Source organism: Triticum aestivum, chromosome 6A (genome assembly GCF_018294505.1).
Source record: "Triticum aestivum cultivar Chinese Spring chromosome 6A, IWGSC CS RefSeq v2.1, whole genome shotgun sequence".
NCBI classification, from domain to species: Eukaryota; Viridiplantae; Streptophyta; class Magnoliopsida; order Poales; family Poaceae; genus Triticum; species Triticum aestivum.
In genome coordinates this window covers 506,743,700-506,765,812 of record NC_057809.1, presented here as the reverse complement: position 1 = coordinate 506,765,812, position 22,113 = coordinate 506,743,700, and the positions used below count along the sequence as shown (strand labels likewise).

Below are 22,113 nucleotides of genomic sequence, written 5' to 3'. Positions count from 1 at the left end.
TTTGTCACAACACACATTAATGTTGTGTCGATGCAGTACTTTTTTCTTCAAAAATTTTAGAACATTTTTGAATGGGCAATGGGCGACCGGTGCACTGGTAGCACCAGATACATCCCCGCCTCCTCGTGGGAGTACAATTGTGCTTCACCCATGTGGGACCACATGTTCGTTCAGTTGAAAGCGGTATGTTTTGGAAGCACATAATAAGGAATTCAAAAAATGTTCATGAACTAAAAAAATGTTAGCAAATTTCAGAAATTATTTCCAAATTTCCAAAAAATATTCATCTATTAGGAAATGTTTGCATTTTTTTCCAAAAGTTTAAACATGTTCACAAATTTAAAAATTGTCTCCAAAATTATAAAAATGTTAATGAATTAAAAAATATTTACAATTTTTAATTTTTTCTTAACTTTTGAAAATGTTTGTGAAATTCAAAAACCGCGAATGAAAAATATTCCTAATTTCAGAAAAATGAAAAAAAAGGAAAAGAAAATAATAAACCGAAAAATAAAAGATAAAATTTAAAAAGTGAAAAGTAAAAATACGAGAAAGAACGAAAATGAAAAATCCAGGGAAAAACCAAAAAAAAAACCCAAGTCTTGAACCGAAAAGGGAGCTAGTTGGGTTGGCCCAACCGTACTTAGCTGTAGCACAGAGAGGGTGCGCGGTACCTCGTTATTCCATGACCTAGGCGCTAAATTAAATAGGATCTCCAGTGTTCTTTACTACATAAACAAAAGAAAAACTTATCGCAGGAGAACAAGGCCTAATCCAGATCCAGTGACTCAGCGAGGAAAAAGAATATTCCACTCAAAAAAGGCGAGGAACCCCTAAAAAAACTAAAAAAAGGCGAGGAAAAAGAAACTCTATCAGTTTGTTGTTGATAAAAAAAGGCGAGGAAAAAGAAACCCACGGCAACGGGAGCGTGACTCAGGGCAGGGTGGTCCCCCCCCTCTAAAATCTCGTGCGAGCAGTCCAAAATCCTTGTTTACCAGCTCCACTCCCAACCTCCCTCCCCCCGGTGATCTCATTCCCACCCCTCCTCATCACATCGCCCGCGTGAGCGATTTTTGTTGATAAAAAAATAAAAAATCATCCCTCCCTCCCTCCCTCTGAACTGGAACTGGAGCTCCTCTCTCTCTCTGGCCGTGGGCAGCTCTAAACCCTAGCGGCAGCGGCAGGGGAGCCAGATCGCCGCCGCGATGGAGAGCCCCGTGAAGGAGGAGGTCGGCGGGGAGCTGGCCATGGAGATCGAGTCCAGCGTCACGGCCGAGGACTGGCGCCGCGCGCTCTCCCGCGTCGTGCCCGCCGTCGCCGTCCTCCGCACCACCGCGCCGCGCGCCTTCGACACCGAGGTTGCCGGCGCCAGCTACGCCACCGGCTTCGTCGTCGACAAGGCCCGCGGCATCATCCTCACCAATCGCCACGTCGTCAAGCCCGGTGCGCGCCCCCCTCCCTCCACCTATCCGCCGATCCGATGCCTCCTCCTCCTCCTCCTCCTCCTCCTCCTCGTGTAATATATTCATTCGTGTGTTGCTGTGTGCTCGTAGGTCCTGTGGTCTCGGAGGCGATGTTCGTGAACCGGGAGGAGATCCCTGTGTACCCCCTGTACAGAGACCCTGTTAGTGTTTGTTCCATTCCACTCTTATTCTGTTCTGTTTTATTTTGTTTAACCCTGTGCCAATGGCGTATTGTTAATCCAAGTTTCCTCCTCTTCTCAAAACAGGTACATGATTTTGGTTTTTTCCGCTATGACCCAGGTGCCATAAAGTTCCTCAAGTATGAGGAGATCCCTCTAGACCCTGAAGCAGCATCTGTTGGGCTAGAAATCCGAGTTGTCGGCAATGACAGCGGCGAAAAGGTTTCCTTATACGCCAGTTCATTCGCTCCCTGGTTGCTGTTTTATGAACCGTAGTATCCCGTAAAGTGATGCTGCACGAGGAATTCAGCGTTGGATTATGGGAATGAAGCATGTTTAATTGCTTCTACCAGACCTTTAATTTCTTCTTTTGCCATCCTGTAAAACAAAGCATTTTCACTTCAAAATTCATGCGCACAGTTCCTTGAAACCACACTAGTAAAATGTCACATTATGCCATTTCAGCAAGATAATGATATCTTAACTGTATGAAATAAGCATTTGTTTCGTTCTCTTTTGAAAAATTAGGAGTGACCCTACCTGAATCTCGATCTCCTTACTGCTATTAGCAATCATATTCCACAGAGCAAATGTGATTAAATGCTTGTGAGGGTTTTGCATGTTAGAAAAATAATGATACGCACACCATCTTTCTTTGTGTCTAACTCAGCAGAACTATTTAGGTTTCAGTTAGATGAATGTGATGCTTAATTAGGAGCTTTTAATCTCCAACCTTTCCATACTAAGACCATAAGCTTACTAGTAGTTGCAATTGTTAATATTCCTTGACCTGGAATGCACTTATTCAACTACTCCCTCCGTTTCTAAATATAAGCCATTTTAGAGATTTTAATGCGGACTACATACGGATGTATATAGACATATTTTAGAGTGTAGATTCACTCATTTTGCTCCGCATGTAGTACTTATTGAAATCTCTAAAAGACTTATATTTAGGAACAGAGGGAGTAGTTAATACAGAAACAGTAGACATGCGCTAAACAGCGCTAGTGACAACATTTGGCATGATAGATGATAGCTAGAAAAGGAATTTGGAACAAATTGTTTATGTCAGCATTGAAACAAAGTCCTATTAAGTTTGCAACTGAGATTGTGACATCTGTGTTATGCGGCATGCTGGATTTGATGTGGATTCCCCTAGATATGGGGGTTCATACTTAACAAGGATACGTGTGGAAATAATAACTGATTAGCTGTGGGAAATTGTTTAAATTGTGTTGCATAATGTAAATTTTTCTGATTCATCTTCCTTGATTTAGGTTTCAATTTTGGCGGGAACACTTGCTCGACTGGATAGAGAAGCGCCTCACTACAAGAAGTACGCCTTACTTTTTTGCATGACAAGTTTATGATATGGGCTTATGATATTTTCTTTACGCTCCTAGCCACCCCAAGCTTGTAGACAGTATATAAGATTATTACACCATGTATCGTATATATTCTAACCTTTAATTCTTTGACAGGGACGGGTACAATGATTTCAACACATTCTATATGCAGGTGCTTCTCTTTAGCTACTCAATATGACATGTGTACATGTTTGATTGAATTGCTGGATTTGTGCATCTGAAATGATCTTTTATTGCATTGATGCCATACAACATGTTAATTGTCTTGTTGTTGATGCTCATAAGTTAACGTGATTGTTTGTTTCTTTAGGCTGCATCTGGAACTAAAGGTGGCTCTAGTGGTTCCCCAGTTGTTGATTGCCAAGGAAGAGCTGTTGCCCTGAATGCTGGAAGCAAATCTTCCAGTGCTTCTGCTTTTTTCCTTCCATTAGAACGTGTAAGTATCATTAGTACATTAGTAACATTACTACCTCCTCATACTATTTTGAGATGTACCGGAATTGTGGGATAATATATTAATCATAAGGAAATGATACTGCTAGTTAAACCAGTGTTAGGCATTCATAAATCATCCATATGTGATTAAACTAACACATACTAAATTTAGTTGGCTTTACAGAAAATTTCATCTCAGCTAGAAGCGTAAGAGTGCACCAGTCTCCTTAATAATGTCTTGCTTACTGTACGGTGTCATGTGACCGATGCACTTCACTTCACCAAAAAAAGAACAGAAAACAGAAACAAATGCGAGTTTGACATTGTCTAGTTACATATAATTATAAACATCATTGTTTATAAGGCGGTAAGGCAACCTAAGGCGACACCACCCGCTCTAGCGCCTAGGCGATGCTTAAGTGCCTAAGGTGGGCATATTTGTAAGGCGTTGCCAGGGCGCCTTAAGGCAGGACACCTTAAAAACACATCATGCTATTTAAGATTGATTATTCATGACACTCTTATTTTTGTTAACATTGTTTGTTTAAACTATTTCCAGGTTGTTAGGGCACTGAATTTGATACGTGATTGTTGGGATGCATTTGGTATCAAGTCAGAATCTGTTTATATTCCTCGTGGTACACTGCAGGTGTGCATGCTGTCCGATGATACCATTTTTTAATTGTATATTTTGTTTAAGTTGAGAGCTACTTATGACTTATGGTGAACAGTGAACTTTGTAGTCTTGTTAAATCTGCCTGTATGTAACCTTGAAGAACTTCAACAGTGTAGAATAGTCTTCTGGTCTTTCTGCTTATAGTTGTAGTATATATTGGATAACATGAGTGTAGAATGGATCCACAAAATTCGCGCGTATGCTAGTGCAGTACTGCAGTGTCAAGTAACTCTGAATCATATGAGCATGGCACATGGAAATGAAGCAATGCTTTCTTAATGACCTATATTTTTTCAACTCTTCCTTCTCTACAAATATTTCTAGTTTAGAATGCAATGAATATCTTACCTGTTATTTGCACTCAGCATCTAAATTGGCTATTATAACTGTTTACCATTCTTGTTCAACACCGAGAACTGAAGTTCACATAGTGTGTTGCAGAAGCATAGCACTAGAGTTCTGTATTGAGGATAATGGAAATGTAGTGGCATGACATGCTTGTTTATCAATAGGAAGTTGAACAACCAACACTGAAATAGAAAAAAGAGCTTATGTTGTATTATGACCAATGCTTTGCTTCTATTAAGTGTTCTGGGGTATGGATTCAAATTATAAGGGCATGTTGGTCTGGAAATAACTCACTTAGGTTGGTTTCACCATTTTGGCCAGTTATTTGATTTGCTGCCACACTTGTGGTGTGCTCATAAATCATAATTTCTTAGCATCATGCCCCACCTGTCATTGGCACTTTCTTTATGTGCAGAACTTTTACACTGATGGTGGATGATTTGCTCACCACGAAAGCGTGGGGCACCACACTTATGGCATTGTGTAGCTTCAAAGCAAACACACCCTTTAGGTTTCTATGATCAACATATGGATTGTATGAAATCCTGTAATGTATCTGGACTGAAGTGCTGCTACACACTGGATGGTATAGTGTATAATGTTCAATGATGTCACAACTGTACAATTACAGAGCACTGCATAAGCCACTGTGTAGCGGTGTTGGTATTATGGCTCACTGCCTCACTAAAAATACTGCTTTAAACCATGACAATTCGCAAAATTTGCCCAAGAAAAAAAATATCTAGTTAGCAAATGCTATTGGTGTTTTTATTAGTTGTAATTTTTGTTTATCATCGATCACTGTTGCTTTACTCTGCCCTAGAGTCTGGACCTCACATTATCCCTATTATATTTTTTTGTCCTTCTTAAAGATGACCTTTCAACACAAAGGATTTGAAGAAACTCGGCGTCTTGGACTGAGGAATGAGACAGAGCAGGTATTTACACTGTTCATGGTTTGCTAATTGTCTAGAAAATATCTGCCTGCCCCGCATCAAATTTATTGCTGGAATCAAGTTCAATCTGTTTACATTTTATGAACATAACTTTATCTATACCTGCTACTAGTTATGAATATTAGTTGTTCTACTTCTACTTGTTTATATCGGTAAACATCTACATTTTTCTTTCCATTGGAATATATTTTTGAATGTTAACCCTCATGCTCTGTGATTAAGTGCTGGAACTTATCATTTTTGTTTATACAGATGGTACGCCTTGTTTCTCCAGCAGGCGAAACTGGAATGCTGGTTGTTGACTCTGTGGTAATTTGCCTTTATTAGTTCTAACTTCTAAACATGATTGTACATTGTTACTTGGCTTGCTGCTTCTTGTATTATGCCATTCTATGTCTTGCTGAAACTGGAGAGCTCTGTCCTTGCAGGTGCCAGAAGGACCTGCACATAAACATTTGGAACCTGGTGATGTGCTAGTTCACATCAATGGGGAGGTAATCATCGCTTTAAAATGGCTTGCTATATTTGTTAGTGTACTCTGTAGCCTGATAACTTCAGACAGCAGTAGCAAATTAGCAAAACGTTGGTACCCACTGTTCTCTATTCCTATTCACCTAATACTGAAAACTGAAGATAATATATGTGACATGATGAATTTGTGATGATATGTTCTTTTTTCATAAGTACCAAAACACAAACAACTCTAGGTTGTGAACCATTGGTTCAAAAGGATATACTCCTAACGTTATCCGCGAACAATAATCTAACAATTGTCAGTTATCTGTACCATGCCAGTAATTAACTGCGATGTCATTTCATGTATATTGCAATCTTGCTGTTTATCACTCCCTTCATATTACAAATACATGTCATTTTGGATGTCTTCGGTCAAACTTTGTCTATAAATACTGTTTCAGATTTTTAGGTTGAGAACTTACCAATCATATGCTTAGATTTGTCTCAAAAAGTATATTCATAAGAGAGGTCGGGGTAGACCAAACTTGATATGGGAGGAGTCTGTTAAGACAGATCTGAAGGACTGATATCACCAAAGAACTGGCCATGGACAGGGGTGCATGGAAGGTAGCTATCCACGTGCCAACCATGAGTTGGTTTCAATATCTTATGGGTTTCAGCTCTAGCCTACCCCAACTTGTTTGGGACTAAAGGCTATAGTAAAAATTAGTGGGCGAAGGTAAATCAGGTAAATCTTGAAGACTGTCAATATACAAAACGACATGTATTTGTGATATGGGGGGAGCATCAATAAATCCTGGTCAAGGCTTATGGTCTAACAATGTACCCGATCTGCAAATTCTAGGAAAAGTTGCCAGTATATATTGATCCAGAACGTTTTAAGCAAGTTTCCAGTTTCTTTTTAGTACCCAACCTCAAGGAAATCACATTTCTCCTTTCCATTTTACCTGTCCTGATATCATGTGGCATCGTTGATTGTACTACATTTTATCCTTTCCTTTTTCGACTCATTTTTGCACCAAGCATGTTACTAAACTAATTGCACTTTCATTATCTCATAAGTTTCTGACTGAAGCATGTTCTCACCAAGCATTTTACTTAACTAATTGCAGGTTGTAACCCAGTTTCTCGCAATGGAGACTTTACTTGATGACAGCGTCGGCAAGGAGGTAAATTTGCAGATTGAAAGAGGTGGAGTGCCTTTGACAGTAAAGTTAGAGGTAATTTCTAATTTTGACTCATCTTATTTAATATTTTCAGCAGAAAAGAACTTGTATATACTACTAATGTTTACTTCCTTTCACACCGATACAGCTGTTGCAACTATCTTTTTTAAAATAAAATCAGCAACCATATTTATGCCACTGTAACTCTTCAGGTTGAGGATTTGCACTCTATAACTCCAAATCATTTCTTGGAAGTCAGTGGTGCTGTCATCCATCCACTTTCATACCAGCAGGTAAGTTCCCCTCATTCCTTTCCAAGCTGATGCTCTCCTTGCTCTTTCAAGGAACGAGTACACATTTGTTTTTGTGGTACAGTGCATCAAAGAATAGTTGATGCAAATAAAAATTTAAAAGTGAAATCTATTCTGGGGCTGTCAACAAGCCGACCTTGAGTGAGCCAAGGTTGGTTCAGCTCAAGCTATATACAAAATTCAAGTTCGAGTTGAACTCGAGCGAGCCTGACCAGTGAGTCTTTTCTTTGAACTTACATCCTTACTCAATTAGGCTTGGGATCAGCTTGACCAAGCTTGGTAATATAATGCCCCGCTTGATAAAAAGGCCAGCAACAAAACTGAGATTCAGAAACAAACTGCATGTATGACCTAATGAATAACCAAACAGGAAACTTGTGTTCTCAAAGGCTCAACACGCTATTAATCGCAACACATCCAAACCATGTGAAAAAGCTCACATTCCCAGAATATTGCCGGAAGAGGAGGTTGGCACTGGATTCAAGGCACCTGCCGACGCTTGGAGACGTATTCTATGGTGGTGGCGGAAGGTGTTCGAAGTAGTGGGAGGAGGCAGTGGCTGGAGCTGAGTTGGGCGGCGGCGGAAGGCTTTCTGTCGCGGTGGATGATATGACATTTGGAGTTTAGCTAGGGTTGCGAGATTGGAGTTCTGTCTCTGTTTTTGGGATGGGCCTTTATGGGTTGTTAGGCTCTTGTGTTGGGGTGAAACTAGCATTAACACATAGGCTTTGGACTATTAGAACAACGGAGGACTAGTGTTATCATTGAATTTTTTTTTGGGGGGACAGAGTATGATACGAGCTGTTATTGAGAATAGCATGAGCTCAGGCCAGGCCTGAATTGTGCTTCCAGTAGCTGGGCTCGAGTAGCTTGTTGAAGCCAAGTTTTCTTGACAGCGATACTATATTCCTTATTTCACGCTTATGTTGTTTGTGAGACCATAATTTGTATACAACTTAAACCATACGAGTATAGCGGAGTTGTTATGCAATGTTTAATTTATTGACTGGCTGCACTTTGGTTTCTGAAGTGTTGAGCTTTCTGCCCTATTACATCTGTAAATCACAATTAGTCCACTTGAGTCAAACGCCGAATGGACACATGTTTAACTTCTCTGCTAGAAATGTTAATCTCGCCACTGTGGCCACATGTGTTCAGTAAACGAAATTGGACTGATGATAACATCATCATCCTATTCAAACTTATATTAAACTATATGAATGTATGTTGTTACAGTATATGTTTAAGTTTCACGCTGGTACTAATGTTGTTCATATTGCGTTTCAGGCTAGAAACTTCCGCTTCAAATGTGGTCTTGTATATGTTGCCGAGGCAGGGTAAGACAACTAGCCATAATTGCTGACATTACATTTCCTGAAAGAACTATTGATCTGCAGTGGTGATTCTAGCCAGTCCTTTATCAATCTTAGTCAGTGGACACATCACTTTGCAATAGACTAGTAGAATTGCCTTGCATTTAAATTCTAACAAGGTGCCATTTTGCCAGCTAAATCTGAATATCACAATGTTCCTAAAGAGTGTAAGCTGCAACGTATGTTTATTTGCTCCTCTTGTCTCCATCATTTTACTTGAAGATTATACCTTCCCAATTGTCTTATTTTCAAGTCTCCAGGGTCACTTTACTTCAAGTTTCAGTGATTTTCACCATGCGTTTCTTAGTCGTTTTTTTGTCCAAATATGTATATCAATATCAAAGCAATCATCCTTTTCTGTGACTTATTCAACACCGTGCAATGTAGGTACATGCTCTCTCGGGCATCGGTTCCACGCCATTCAATTATCAAAAAGTTTGCGGGAGAGGATATTGAAAATTTGGATGACCTTATTGCAGTTATTTCAAAGCTGTCTAGGGGAGCACGAGTGCCTCTCGAATATGTAAAGTACACTGACCGTTATCGGAACAAGGTACAAAAATGTTCCTTAGGAGCTTTATCATGATAAACCTTCCTTAGTAAATGTTGAGTTTTATATACAACTAAGCCCTCGCCTTATTTATGTGTTCAGTCTGTACTGGTGACAATTGATCAACACGGTTGGTATGCGCCTCCTCAGTTGTACACTCGAAATGACGCAACTGGTCTGTGGAATGCAAAGTTGGCTATACCGCTTGAATCTCCCTTTGTAGTTTCTCATCGTGCCGGCCATATGGATGCAAACTTAAATTCCATTTCACCTTTGACTGAATCAAGTCCTATGGATCTCAAATGCCAGCACGAGTCTGAAAATACGGCAGATGGATGCGTAAAAATGCAAACAGATGAGGAGATTGCCGTAGATGGATCCCACTCTGGCGAAGATTCCATCATTGAGAAAAAAAGGCGCCGGGTGGATGAGGAGATAGCTGCTGAGGGAACTATATCATCTTTTGGAGATTTAGATGACATAAAAGATGGCGCATTGAGGCATCCTTCCAGTGTGGAAGTCTCTGACCTTGCTCGGACAATATCAAGTAATGCTTCATTGGCAGAACAAGTAATTGAGCCAGCTCTTGTAATGTTTGAGGTGAGTGCTATTCTCAAATCTAAAATTTGAGGAGCTATCACGGTTATGCTTATTTCGTTGTTTTAGTTTATTTGAATATTTGATGACGACAATGTTTGGTATATTCAGTACTCCCTCCGATAGTCCGATCCATGTTAATTGATGCTGCTTTAGTACAACTTTAGTGGATCGGAGGAAGTAGTTTATTTTCGTTTTTGAAGGTTACTTATGGCTTCATCATCTCTACCACCTCTACTCCCTCTCTCTCTCTGATCCAACGGTGTCAACATTCAGAACAAGTGGCATCATTTTCTTAGAAATTCCGCAAATGATCTTAATATATTGATGATAGTGAACCAATGACACCTATACCTGTATGACAAATCTGTATCTTGTACAAATGTCCTGTTTTCGTTTCCTGATTGATTACTATTAAGTCATTTTTATTCTCATTTACTTGCATATCTACTGTTTTGCTCTTTACTCTTGGACTGGTGAATGAACTACTGCTATGTGTTTTACAGTACATCGTAACCAGCAATTGTTGGTTTCAGCTGTTTTGTGATTTGTGCTTATTCAGAACCTGACTCACCTGTACCTCTACTATTTTATAGGTGCATGTGCCACCAATATGCATGCTTGATGGAGTGCATTCTCAACATTTCTTTGGAACCGGTGTGATAATATATCATTCTGACTGCCTAGGTCTGGTTGCCGTCGATAGGAATACAGTTGCTGTATCTATCTCTGATATAATGCTCTCTTTTGCTGCATATCCCATTGAAATACCTGCAGAGGTAATGAGCTCAGCACCCATTTTGTTGACTAAATCCATGTCATATTGAATTTCAATTAATAGTAGCTTCCAAATTTTGGTTTTCAGGTTGTTTTTCTGCATCCTGTTCATAATTTTGCATTGGTTGCCTATGATCCTTCTGCACTGGGAGCTGGTGCATCTGTTATTCGAGCTGCTAAGCTTCTTCCTGGTTTGTTTCATTTTAGCGCCCCTTCTATTTATTTCCTATAAGTATATTGTTTGGTCATTTTAGCGCCCCTTCTATTTATTTCCTATAAGTATATTGTTTGGTCATTTTAGCGCCCCTGGTATGACTTAACAACCTTTTTGTACCGGTTTGTTTTTGCCATTTTGGATGTATATGTAGAACCTGCCTTGCGCCGAGGAGATTCTGTCTACCTAGTTGGGCTAAGTAGAAGCTTACAGGCTACATCAAGGAAATCAACCATAACTAATCCTTGCACGGCTGTTAATATTGGCTCAGCTGACTGCCCACGATATCGTGCAATAAATATGGAGGTCATTGAGCTTGATACTGGTACTTCCTATGCACATTTCAACTAACCTTCGTCGATCTCATGTCTTGATTGTTTGTAATTGTACTGAAAACTGTTTTTTTTATAGATTTCGGTAGCTCATTTTCGGGTATATTGACGGATGAGCAAGGAAGAGTTCAAGCGTTATGGGCAAGCTTTTCCACCCAGGTTAGTTTGCGTTGGGAGTTGTTAACCTTGGTCTGTTTTTGTAAGTAATGACGCTCCCATGTTCTCAGGAGCATTTCTTGAAAAGATCAAAAGAAAAAAGAAAAGCACAAAACGGCAGCTTACGCCCAAGGTTAGCCGCTTGATATCTCCAACATCAAGTAAATGGGCAATGGAATAAAAATACATATTCAGTATGTAAAGATCCTAAATTGCGTTTAAGAATCTAAATGTTATACTGTATTAAGTAAAGCAGCCGATTTTCTTAGCCTTTTGCCTGACATCATGAGTCATAACCTGTAGTCCTAATGCTTGTAAAAAACCATGTAATGGTACTGTCCCTAGTTGTTACCTCTCATGTACTTGACGGTGTAATTAACAACCTAATTTTTTCTCTCCAGCTCAAATATGGTTGTAGCAGTTCAGAGGACCATCAGTTCGTTAGAGGTATACCAATATATGCAATAAGTCAAGTCCTTGAGAAGATAATCTCGGGTACTCCTGGACCATTTCGGCTTATCAATGGAATTCGAAGGCCAATGCCACTTGTCAGACTTCTGGAGGTGGAACTTTATCCAACTTTGCTCTCGAAAGCAAGAAGCTATGGATTGAGCGATAACTGGGTGCAGGTAATTAGCTTAATGTTTCACTTAATCTCGCCCAAAATTGTTTTTCCTGACCTGGCAAACGTGATTATATCGTTCCTCTCTGGCTTCTGGGCCTGAATATTGTGCGAGTATATCAATTGAGACATTTATTGTTCTATTTGATTATCTTTGTAGGCTCTCGCTAAGAAGGACCCTGTGCGCAGACAAGTCTTGCGGGTCAAAGGTTGTTTGGCTGGATCAAAAGCGGAAAAGCTTCTGGAACAGGGAGATATGATTCTGGCTATCAACAAGGAACCAATAACATGCTTTCTTGACATCGAGAATGCTTGCCAAAAGTTGGACCAATCTATCGATTCAGATGGCGTGCTTAACATGACAATATTTCGTCAGGTGAGGAAGGTTTATTACCTTTTTTTGTACAGTTACAATATGAATCTAAAATATCTATATATATCATTATTACAACTGTTTCATGCAGGGAAAAGAAATTGACCTTATTGTTGGAACCGATGTAAGAGATGGTAATGGTTCAACAAGGATGGTGAATTGGTGTGGATCCATAATTCAGGATCCTCATTCAGCAGTGCGTGCACTTGGTTTCTTGCCCAAGGAAGGTCATGGAGTTTATGTTGCTAGGTGAGGAACATGTTTTTTTTTAACAAATATTTATGCGCAAATATTAGCACCAACTCTGATGAGTTTTGACCACAGTATTTAGTTAAAAGTTATAATAAGCCTGTAGCAGCCACTATAGGTTTAAACTTTAAAGTGATCGGATTTGAGTGACTAGCATTAATTTGCTTGAGTGCATTTTTTCAGTTGTTTTGGTGTACTAACACATTTAGGCTACGCTTGGTGCACCGGATTGGGACTCAAAACCGGAATATTTTACAGAGCCCAGAAACGCGCTTGGTTCGCCGTTTCAGTTTTTTTTTCTCCCCCGGTTTCGGTCCATTACACCCGAAAACATTACAGAGCATGGGAGGTCACATTTTCTTTCCGTCGGCGAGAACCGAGAGTGAGAGAGAGAGGTGCCCCGATCCCGAGTTCCCTCGCCCACCCCCCTTTTGTGCTTCCCTGCCATCCATGACATTGACCTAGGGTTTCAGCGATGCGAGGTTAGTCGTTGTTGCCTGCTGATATTTCGGTCCAGCCAGGCATGGAAGGGACTGGAATTACACCTGTATGCAATCTTTCCAAAGAGCAGCCGGAAGGGGAATGGAAATACGTCTGTGTTCCACCAGATTACTTGTGACATGTATATTACAGGTGTAAAGTATCTACTGGTGTAAATTTATTCCATGCTCCCAAGAGGGCAATTTTTTCGGAGTTATAAGCATGTAGCAGCCACTATAGGTTGAGGGCCTCTTTGATTCGCAGGATTGTCAAAATGAAGGAATTGGAAAAATGCAGGGCATGTCCCATATTATCCTACAGGATTTGAAAGAATGTTTGATAGCGCAGGAAACAAAGGAATTCTACAAAGAGGTTTGAGTGGATGGAAATTTTCCTCCAAAATGTAGTACAAATGGATCCTATGGAAAAATTCCAAAGGATGCCAATCCTACGAATCAAACGAGCATCACAGGAAAAATTCCTAAGGGTTCAAATGGTCATGACATTACAATGGCTCCTTGGATAGCTCAAAGTATTTTCGTAGGAATTTTGGAGGATTAGAATCCATAGAATTTTTTCCTATGTTGGTTGTTTGATTCATAGGATTGAATCCTGCAGGAATTTTTCCTAAGGATTTCTTTGTACTACTTCCCATCAGATTTCTAGCATCCACTCAAACCTCTTTGATAGAATCCTTTGTTTTTCCTATGATGCAATCAAACAAACCAAAATCTTGTAGGATTGAGATGAGCATGACATTCCAATCCTATATTTTTCCCATTCCTGTGTTTCTGAAATCCCGCGAATCAAAGAGATTTGGATCACTAGCAATAATTTGCTCAAGGGAGTGCTATTTTTCAGTTGTTTTGGTGTACTAACCACATTTAGGAGTTTTGACTTGAGTATTTAGTTGCAGTTATAAACCTGTAGCAGCCACTATAGGTTTTTAAGTGATCAGATTTGAATAGATTAGCAATGATTTGCTCAAGGGAGTGCTATTTTTCACTTCAACACAGTTTTCAAGTCGTTCTGCTCTCTGGCTGTATACGACTTCACATGGAATTAGAAACGTGACGTGCCAATTAATACAAGAATGCGACCCATAGGAACTGTAGTTTTGTTAGGCAAATATGTGAACCGAGTAATGGATTTAATGAAAATAAGAAAGAGAGAATAGTGATCAATGGATGCCTTTTTCCTCTTGTGGCATGTTTCGTGAGTTCATCTATATCAATGGAAATAGATTGTGGTTTCTCCCGATATCAGCATATCTTGCGAAATCTCATCCTGTAACGAATTTCTTATCTGCATACTTTTCGATACTGCTTGGGTGGTGCTACCTCTAAATGCTAGGCATAGTTCAAGCCCACACTTGGTCTGAATCCATCTGTCCTCCTTCCGTTGCGATTAGCAAGGCAGGGTACCTATAATATGAGTATAATTTTTACATAATTATATAGATGTCAGGCGTGCAGTTTATAAGGGTTTAGGATTAAGCAGCAAGTTTGTTATGCAGATGGTGCCATGGAAGTCCCGTACATAGATATGGTCTTTATGCTCTCCAGTGGATAGTTGAAGTTAACGGGCAACCAACCCCAGATCTTGAGTCCTTTATTGAAGTGGTGAAGGTATGCATTGTCAATAGCAGTCTTCTTTTGGTATATTCCAGTCTACATTTTGTATTGATGGTGAACATGGTTCACATTTCATTTGATTCGAGTTAATATGGCTGGAATAATATTTTCCTCAGGGATTGGAAGACCGTGAGTTTGTTAGGGTGAAGACTGTCCACTTGAACGGAAAACCACGTGTGCTCACTCTGAAGCAGGACCTTCACTACTGGCCGACCTGGGAGCTCACTTTTGAACCGGAGTCCGACACATGGAAGAGGAGAACAATAAAGGCGTTGCAGCCAACCGGGGCTTGATTTATTCTGCTTTGTTGTGATATTTTCAGCGGGCCTAGGCCTTCTCTAGGAAGGCCAAGCATGGAGAGGTGAGGAACTCTGAAATGCTTGTCATGCCGGTGAGCTAGAATCAGGGTGGGCACTAGGAGGATATATAGTGTAATTCATAGATGACATATGGATTTCATTGCCTGTGGATAATTGGACTGCCGGGTGTGTCCTTTCTGTACCTATTGGATATATTTGTTATTCTCCTGTAGTAGAAGCAATAAACCATTTAGCGATTTAGCTCTCGTCTAAACTATTTTTCCGCAGAGCACATAGTTTGCAGCTCCTTTCCGGGTGGAGCTGATACTCGGTCATTCAGTTTTTGGACCAATCTATTCTGTATGTGAAGCTTCCTTTGAGATTTGGACCTTGTGCCACTGATGTCGAGTTCGTCGCACAGTGCATGGGCACTTTAGATGGGTAGCACGATATTCCTAAACCCGATCCTCAAAAGCCTTGAGCATATCCAAATCAAAGCCGCTATCCGTCTTGAGAAAGTAGGAATCCCTTCACACCTGCGTAAATTCAGGCAAATCAACACGCAAGCAAGAAGGCAGAAGAGAGCAGCCGAAGCATCGAAACAAGCTCATAGTCATCGTGTCCCTTTTGTGCATCGTGTTGACAAATGTAAACCATGCGCATGCACCTTTATCATTAATCTAACGATCTCCTATATAAACCCAGACGTACGTTGTACTAATTTCCTCTCCTCTGGAGCGCATATCTCCGGAGGAATATATTCCGCCACCACTACTACCAGTCGGCTCCGGGTCTAACAATTACCCGCGAAAACGAGGGCCGTCCCTTTAGATGCGTTCTGTTCTGTGCCACTCCGGTGGATGCCTTCCGCCGAGAGGGAAAGGACCGCTTAGGTAGGCGCTCCTTGTTGCCGGATTCCTTCTTTCTTTCGAGCGCTCGCACGGTAGCACTAGCACCAACCGAACAATTATTCAGGGGCGTCTCTTCTTCTTCTTCTTTAAATGGCTCGCTGGTTCCATTTCGTTGCCGCGAACTGAAGGAGGAGCATGTATCCCGCGCGAGGGGCACACGCGAGCCAGCCGCAACAGCAACAGCAAGGCCAGCACCGTGCGAGTTAGGGAGGGAGGGAGGGAGATGGGTTGCTATCCCCTGCGCGTGATCGTCTCCAAAGCGCTTGGGAAGTGCAACGGTATGATGCGTCTTCTCTGATGGTTGCTGATAGATAGTCCTAGGTCTTGAGAGCTCGCGCTTGGTTCACGGATGTCTTTCTTCTCTCGGACCATTCTCGAGCAGCTTTGGCCTTCTGCGCTGATCTTTCTGGCAGAGTATCGTTATGCACCAGTGCTAGAGACCTCTGTATTTCTCAGGATAGGTTGTTCCAGTCGCTACAATTCAGTTCTGCTTCCGCCGTTAACTTTTTCTTTGCATAAGTTTCTGTACCATGATAGCTGAGCTTTGTTAGTAGCATTCCTTATTGTTTGACTCATTTTTTTTCACGAATACGCAAAGTTTGTATGTCTTTTCATTGATAGAAGAAGAAGATAAAATGAGAACAAAGGTAGGGTACATCACATGGCACAGCCACAAACTGGCGTAAACATATTGTCTGGAGCAGAAAGATTTGGGATGGCCGGCCTTATTGTTTAACTCATGTCACGTGATCATATATCGTGTAGTCTCAGAACTCCAACGTTTGTCACACAAACAAAGCAGCCAGCTGATATTTGTGAGCTCGGGCGACATATGCAGGGCGCGAGCGATGGATGGAGGACCAGAGGATGGACTACGCCATGGCCTACCCTCCCGGCCCACACCCAGAGACGCTCTACATGCGACCCGTGGCGCGCACCGTCACCTTCAGCGGCACCAACTCCGTGAACATGATCCCGCCAAACCCCCCGCCACCGCAGCAGCAGCAGCAACACCCAGAGCCCCAGCCCCAAGCACCGCCACCCCAATCGCAAGCGCCACCACCCCAGCACGAGCCCCAGCCGCAACCCGAGCAGCCCGCGCCCGCGCCGGAGGAAGGCGCGCCGCCGCCCGAGCAGCAGCCGAGGCAGCCGAAGCGAGGCAAGAAGAAGCCGCCGCGCCGCGTCCGGTTCGGCCCCGAGCCACCACCACCACCGTCGCAGCAGCAGCAGCAAGAACACCAGGAGCAACAGCAGCAACAAGAACAGCAGCCGGAGCACGCGCCGAACGGCAACCCGGGCAGCGGCGCGCCGGGACACCACGGCCAGCAGGGCCGCGGGCCGCCGGGGTACCTGAGGTACACGCCATCGCCGCTGCCGAGGTGGGAGGCGACGCCGAGGCGGCACGAGTACTTCTCCGGCGAGTACCGGTACAGCTACCCGACGCCGGTGCGCGAGGGCATCTACAGCATGGCCACCGACGCCAACCGCCTCACCACCATCTTCAGCGAGGAGAACCCCAACGCCTGCGCCATCGTCTGACTCCCACCCTGAGCGCTTGAAGTCGGCGGGCCGGCCGGCGAGGAATGAGGTTCTCCATCGCGCCGTACTTCCATTAGCTCTTTGCACCGCCTGATTGGAGGGAGGAGAATCCGGTTCCCTTCTCGTAGGTGTATGTTGAAAGGGGGAATAGTTGGGTGGTATGACACGATGAGATGAACATTCGCGTTGTTTGGATTCGGCTCGTACGATATTACTTTCATGATGCTCTTTTCGCGCGTTCTCTTGCAAAGCTAAGAAGAAGTTAGTCAATGATTGTTGGCCACCAAAGACAGATTAAGCATAATGCATGTGTCTAATAGGTGTATGCGATGGGAATGCACTGAACAGCGACCGTCTCCTTTCGCTGTCCTCCGGTCTAGATTTTACGTGATCAAATCATTGCAAAAACAGTTTTGGTAAGTCTCAATTGACTGAGGCTTCATTATGTCTCAACCGATGCTATCTTTTTTTGATTTTGCATGAAGATTCATAAAAAGTAAAATTTTTCCAGTTTTTTTTCTTCTTACATACTACTCTCTTCGTTTCAAATTACTCGTCACAGAAATGGATGTATCTAGAACTAAAATACATCTAGATACATCCATACCTGCGACAAGTAAATTGAAACGGAGGGAGTATATCACTTGACTGAGACTTGGTCTCAGTCGACGTAGACCTAGCCACACCCTTGCAAAAATAGATAAAGAGAATATACTACTTATTAATGAGGTTCATTGAACATTGTTTATCCCAAGACATGGCTATTAGCGCTACTTTCATGTACTAAATCGTTATAGTACGGATCAACCAAAGCCCCGCTAAGACCAGGTGCATCTCGACCATCCTACCATGGTTCCTTCTAGATCTTGTATCTAGTTTACCATCTTCGTCTAGCCATTTTGCCTATCCCGTAACATCTTATGGACTACACGTATTTGACCCAAACACTTAACTCTCCACATACACCAAGTCTTATAGTAGATCTATACACTCATTCAACAAACTGCATCCTAGCGAATATGTCCTTTGCCATCTTGAAATCACCATTTTGCTTGAAAACACATGCATGGTTAGACTCGGTCTTCTCTTGTTTGCTCACTCACATGAGCCGGCCGCCAATCCCTTGATTGATAATATATCACCACACTTGGCTTCTCCTCAACTCTCAACGATGGTTGTTCGCACCTTGTACAGGTTGTTCTCGGTCCTCTTTCCCATCCACAAGCTTCTTGTCCTTCTTGATCCTCATGGTCTTCTTGTCCCTGTCCACCTTTGGACATAACCATTTCCATGGAGTTTGTCAAGCGAACTTAGATTCCTCCGAGCCTTTCGCACATCTCTAACATTATTGAGCACATGTTCAACACCGTCTTTGATCTCGATCTTGATATCTCCAATGCACCATGGCACATCGTCGTCTTGATAGACATCTCTAAGATCACCAAACTTGTAGGAAATTAAGCACTCTTTTGTTTAGGTGTGACATGATAAGAGCTTAGTGTATCCAAAATCCATGCTTCATCGGATTGCTTGTTTGATATGGTAAGTAGGTCACCATCAAAATCATCGCTTTCTTTAGATGCTGGCGGTTCCTTCAGTCTTCTTCCACATTCCACATCCCCTCCTTAGGTGACCACTCGTTACAATGTGTCAAGGGGAAGTGGCTTTCATTATGTTCTTGTGCCGCACGTACTATGTTTTGTGCCGTAATTGCCCATGTACGATACAGGGGGACATGCCTGGGCCATTGACTCCTTTAAATGTGCCACCCCTGATTTTCCTAAAAGGAGTCATATTACTACCAGAAATGGAGGAGTCCAGGACATACGTGCAAGATGACCAAGATGGAGGGAAGGAAGCCACTGACCAACACTATTATATAAATTTGTGCCCTCAAGACAGAGCACCATCTTCAGTCGGACAAAGATCTCTAGAAGCCCTAGATTATAGTAGATTCAATCTAGACATAAAGCCGAAACCGTCCATCTCTATCATATTTTATTTGCATTTTGTTTCGCGATCCTTAAAATTCTAAGCAACTTAAGGACACTCGAAGAGAGTTGGGGATTTCATGGTTTTCATATTTGAATTTTATCAAATATCGAAACAAGGATCATTTGTTTTATTATTTTTCTCTCCGAAAATATTTCATATTAAAATATATGAGAGGAGATAATATGACTTCTCCAAAATAAACGAAATATTGGAGGAAAAATATTAAAATCAACTTTTGACTTTATTCGGATTTTATTGCTATTTTTATTTGCATAGGAAAAAATATGCATTTTTTAAAAATTGCATTTTAGGCCAAGAAAATGTTCACCTTATTCTAAATATTCTATTTAGATGGTGAAAATTTGTTTTGGTATTTTTAGATTTTTTTAATTTTTTTTCAAGGATTTCTTTTCGGCGGACTATGTTAAAAAAAAGAGGAATCCCACCGGATCGAACTGGGCCGCGGCTCAGCTGGCCCAGCCAGCCCCGCGCCGCCGTCGTCTCCGAGCCGGACTCCTCGAGGGAGTCCGAGCCACAAGCCGCCGCCCCTCCCCCTTTGAAAGCCGGACCCGGGGCCCCCTTGGAGCCCCAAGTCGCCGCCGCCAGCCGCCAGCCCCGCCACCCGCCGCCTCGCGCCGCCGCCGCACGCCGCCTACTGTTGCGTCGCCGCCAAGCCCCTGCCGCGCCGCCCTCCGCCGCCCCGCGCTGCACCCCGCCGTCGCCCGCTCGCCGGAAGCCGTCGGAGCCGCGCCGGAGTTCGAATCTCGCCGTTCGGTTTTTTCGGTTTAGGTAAAAACCGTTGGTTTTTTTTAAAAAAACCCTAGTTACGTTTTTAGATCGATTCGATGGTTTTCTCGGTTTAGTTTATTCAGCGGACGTTCGTCCGTACGTTCGTTTTAACGAACGGTTTTCGCCCGTTAGTCACAGACAACGAACGTTCGTTCGTTAGCCTGTTCGTCCGTTTTTGTTTTTCTCAGGTTTTTCGCGATTATTTTCGATCGCGATTTCTGATGCGATTTTTTTTAGTTTTTTTTTTCGCTCGTTTATAGGAATCAGGCGATTCAAGCGCCTAGATCTTCGTCTCGAAGCCCTCTTTCCGTTTAATCAACTTGAACAAGATTTTGGTACTGTAAAATTTGACTTTAGTCCAGATTAGTAATCGGATCTCGTTTCTTTCGCAGTTTGTGTTTCGTTGCTCCCTTTGATTTGATTCTTTTTGCAAACTGGAGTTCTTAAGTTGAACTTTCTGGTTAGATCTCTTATTTGAGTTTTACCCGTGCATCTTTGTTTGATTGCTTATGTATGCTATTGTTTGTCTGCGATAGAACACCCGGAGTGCGAAGCGTGCTACTACGAGTCTCTAGGTTTCACGGATCATCAGCAAGGCAAGTAACACTTTGATCGTACCCCTTTATTACCCAGTTTTTATGCATTAGTTCCAATCCTCAAACACTGCATGATTAGGATGTGATTGACTTGTGGGTTTGGGAAGTAGATGATGAGGTAGAACCTATTACCTGTTTTATTATCAAACCCTCAGGAGTTACCTCTACGTTGCTTATATTGCTATGCTATGCTCGTAGACGTGGATTGGGTTTGAGTGTATCCATGACAGATGTGAGATTGATAATTAATGGTTCAACTTAAGGTGGCACCTTTAATACACATCTGGATGGATTGCTTGTTTGGGCAACTGGAGAATCCAGTGTTGTCCTAGGATATCCCGGAGTACCCGTGTGATCATCCTACGGTCCGCCACCCAGGCTCAAAGGGATCTTAAGATTATTCATGCTAGAAACTTCCATGTGCAGCCACAAGCCATTATGGGCTCTGGCATAGTATGAGTAAGTTGTGTGACCTCTTTCAGTGGTGGGCTAGCAGATGTAGAGGGAAATTAGGTGTAACTGTCCATCCAGAGTAAAGAGTAAATGCTTCTGAAAGACTGTGTCTCGATCATCCGTTTCTCAAACATCATGTAGTGCGAGAAATCCAACGGAGGAGATCGAGTCTTGTGGGAAAAAGTGCACAAACCTCTGCAGAGTGTACAATCTAATCATGGTTAGCCGTGTCCCCGGTTATGGACATCTTGAGTATCTAGTACTTGGATTTTCCTATTGTATCTCATCACTCTAAATTAATTTGTTGGGTTAATGAACTACTTTAATTGGGATTGAGTTGGAGGAACCTTCTCAATGATGTTTCAAGTACCATGATAGTTGAAATAAAACTTATTCCTTTGTTGTAGGAAATTTTTTGGCTTTTCGCAAAAACATTATACCCATACAGCCTCCACCAGCCAAATATGCATATAGTGTTAGTATTATTTCTGTTCATTGCTCTACTGTGTTACATTGCCAGCATATTTCATGTGCTAACCCGTTTTTGGGCTGCAACATATCACGTTGCAGACTTTTCAGACGAGGAGTAAGGTTCGCTAGGTCGTTGCCGTGCTGCTCAGCTATGTCGTTGGAGTTGATGGACTCACTTTATCTTCCAAGCCTTTCGCTGTTATCGTATTAGATGGCCTTAGGCCATATTTATTATAATAAGTTCTCTTTTGGAGACATTCGATGTAATAAGTGTGTGATTGCTACTCTGTTATAAATCCTTCGAGTACTCTGTGTGTCAGCA

At 42.2% G+C, this 22,113-nt stretch overlaps 2 protein-coding genes across 3 annotated transcripts; both read left to right on the top strand.

The window, feature by feature from the left end:
• Window positions 1-1,028: 1,028 nt before the first annotated feature.
• LOC123128169 (protease Do-like 7) lies at window positions 1,029-15,298 on the top strand. 2 transcript variants are annotated; one of them, XM_044548100.1, is made up of 25 exons: window positions 1,029-1,443; window positions 1,554-1,624; window positions 1,730-1,864; window positions 2,923-2,981; window positions 3,127-3,163; window positions 3,323-3,448; window positions 4,007-4,096; window positions 5,344-5,409; window positions 5,680-5,736; window positions 5,856-5,921; window positions 7,017-7,124; window positions 7,283-7,363; window positions 8,669-8,718; window positions 9,142-9,307; window positions 9,407-9,904; window positions 10,498-10,680; window positions 10,767-10,869; window positions 11,047-11,217; window positions 11,304-11,383; window positions 11,469-11,513; window positions 11,782-12,009; window positions 12,163-12,378; window positions 12,467-12,624; window positions 14,621-14,732; window positions 14,855-15,298. In XM_044548100.1, exons 1-25 carry the CDS (start codon window positions 1,206-1,208, stop codon window positions 15,029-15,031), a joined length of 3,321 nt encoding a protein of 1,106 aa, XP_044404035.1. In that variant the 5' UTR covers window positions 1,029-1,205; the 3' UTR covers window positions 15,032-15,298. The 2 variants fall into 2 exon arrangements, with proteins under 2 accessions (XP_044404035.1, XP_044404036.1); XM_044548101.1 differs by lacking the exon at window positions 11,469-11,513.
• A 595-nt stretch (window positions 15,299-15,893) lies between these two features.
• On the top strand, window positions 15,894-17,779 carry LOC123128168 (basic proline-rich protein). The gene is made up of 2 exons (XM_044548099.1): window positions 15,894-16,226; window positions 16,787-17,779. Exons 1-2 carry the CDS (start codon window positions 16,172-16,174, stop codon window positions 17,485-17,487), a joined length of 756 nt encoding a protein of 251 aa, XP_044404034.1. The 5' UTR covers window positions 15,894-16,171; the 3' UTR covers window positions 17,488-17,779.
• The last annotated feature ends 4,334 nt before the right edge of the window (window positions 17,780-22,113 follow it).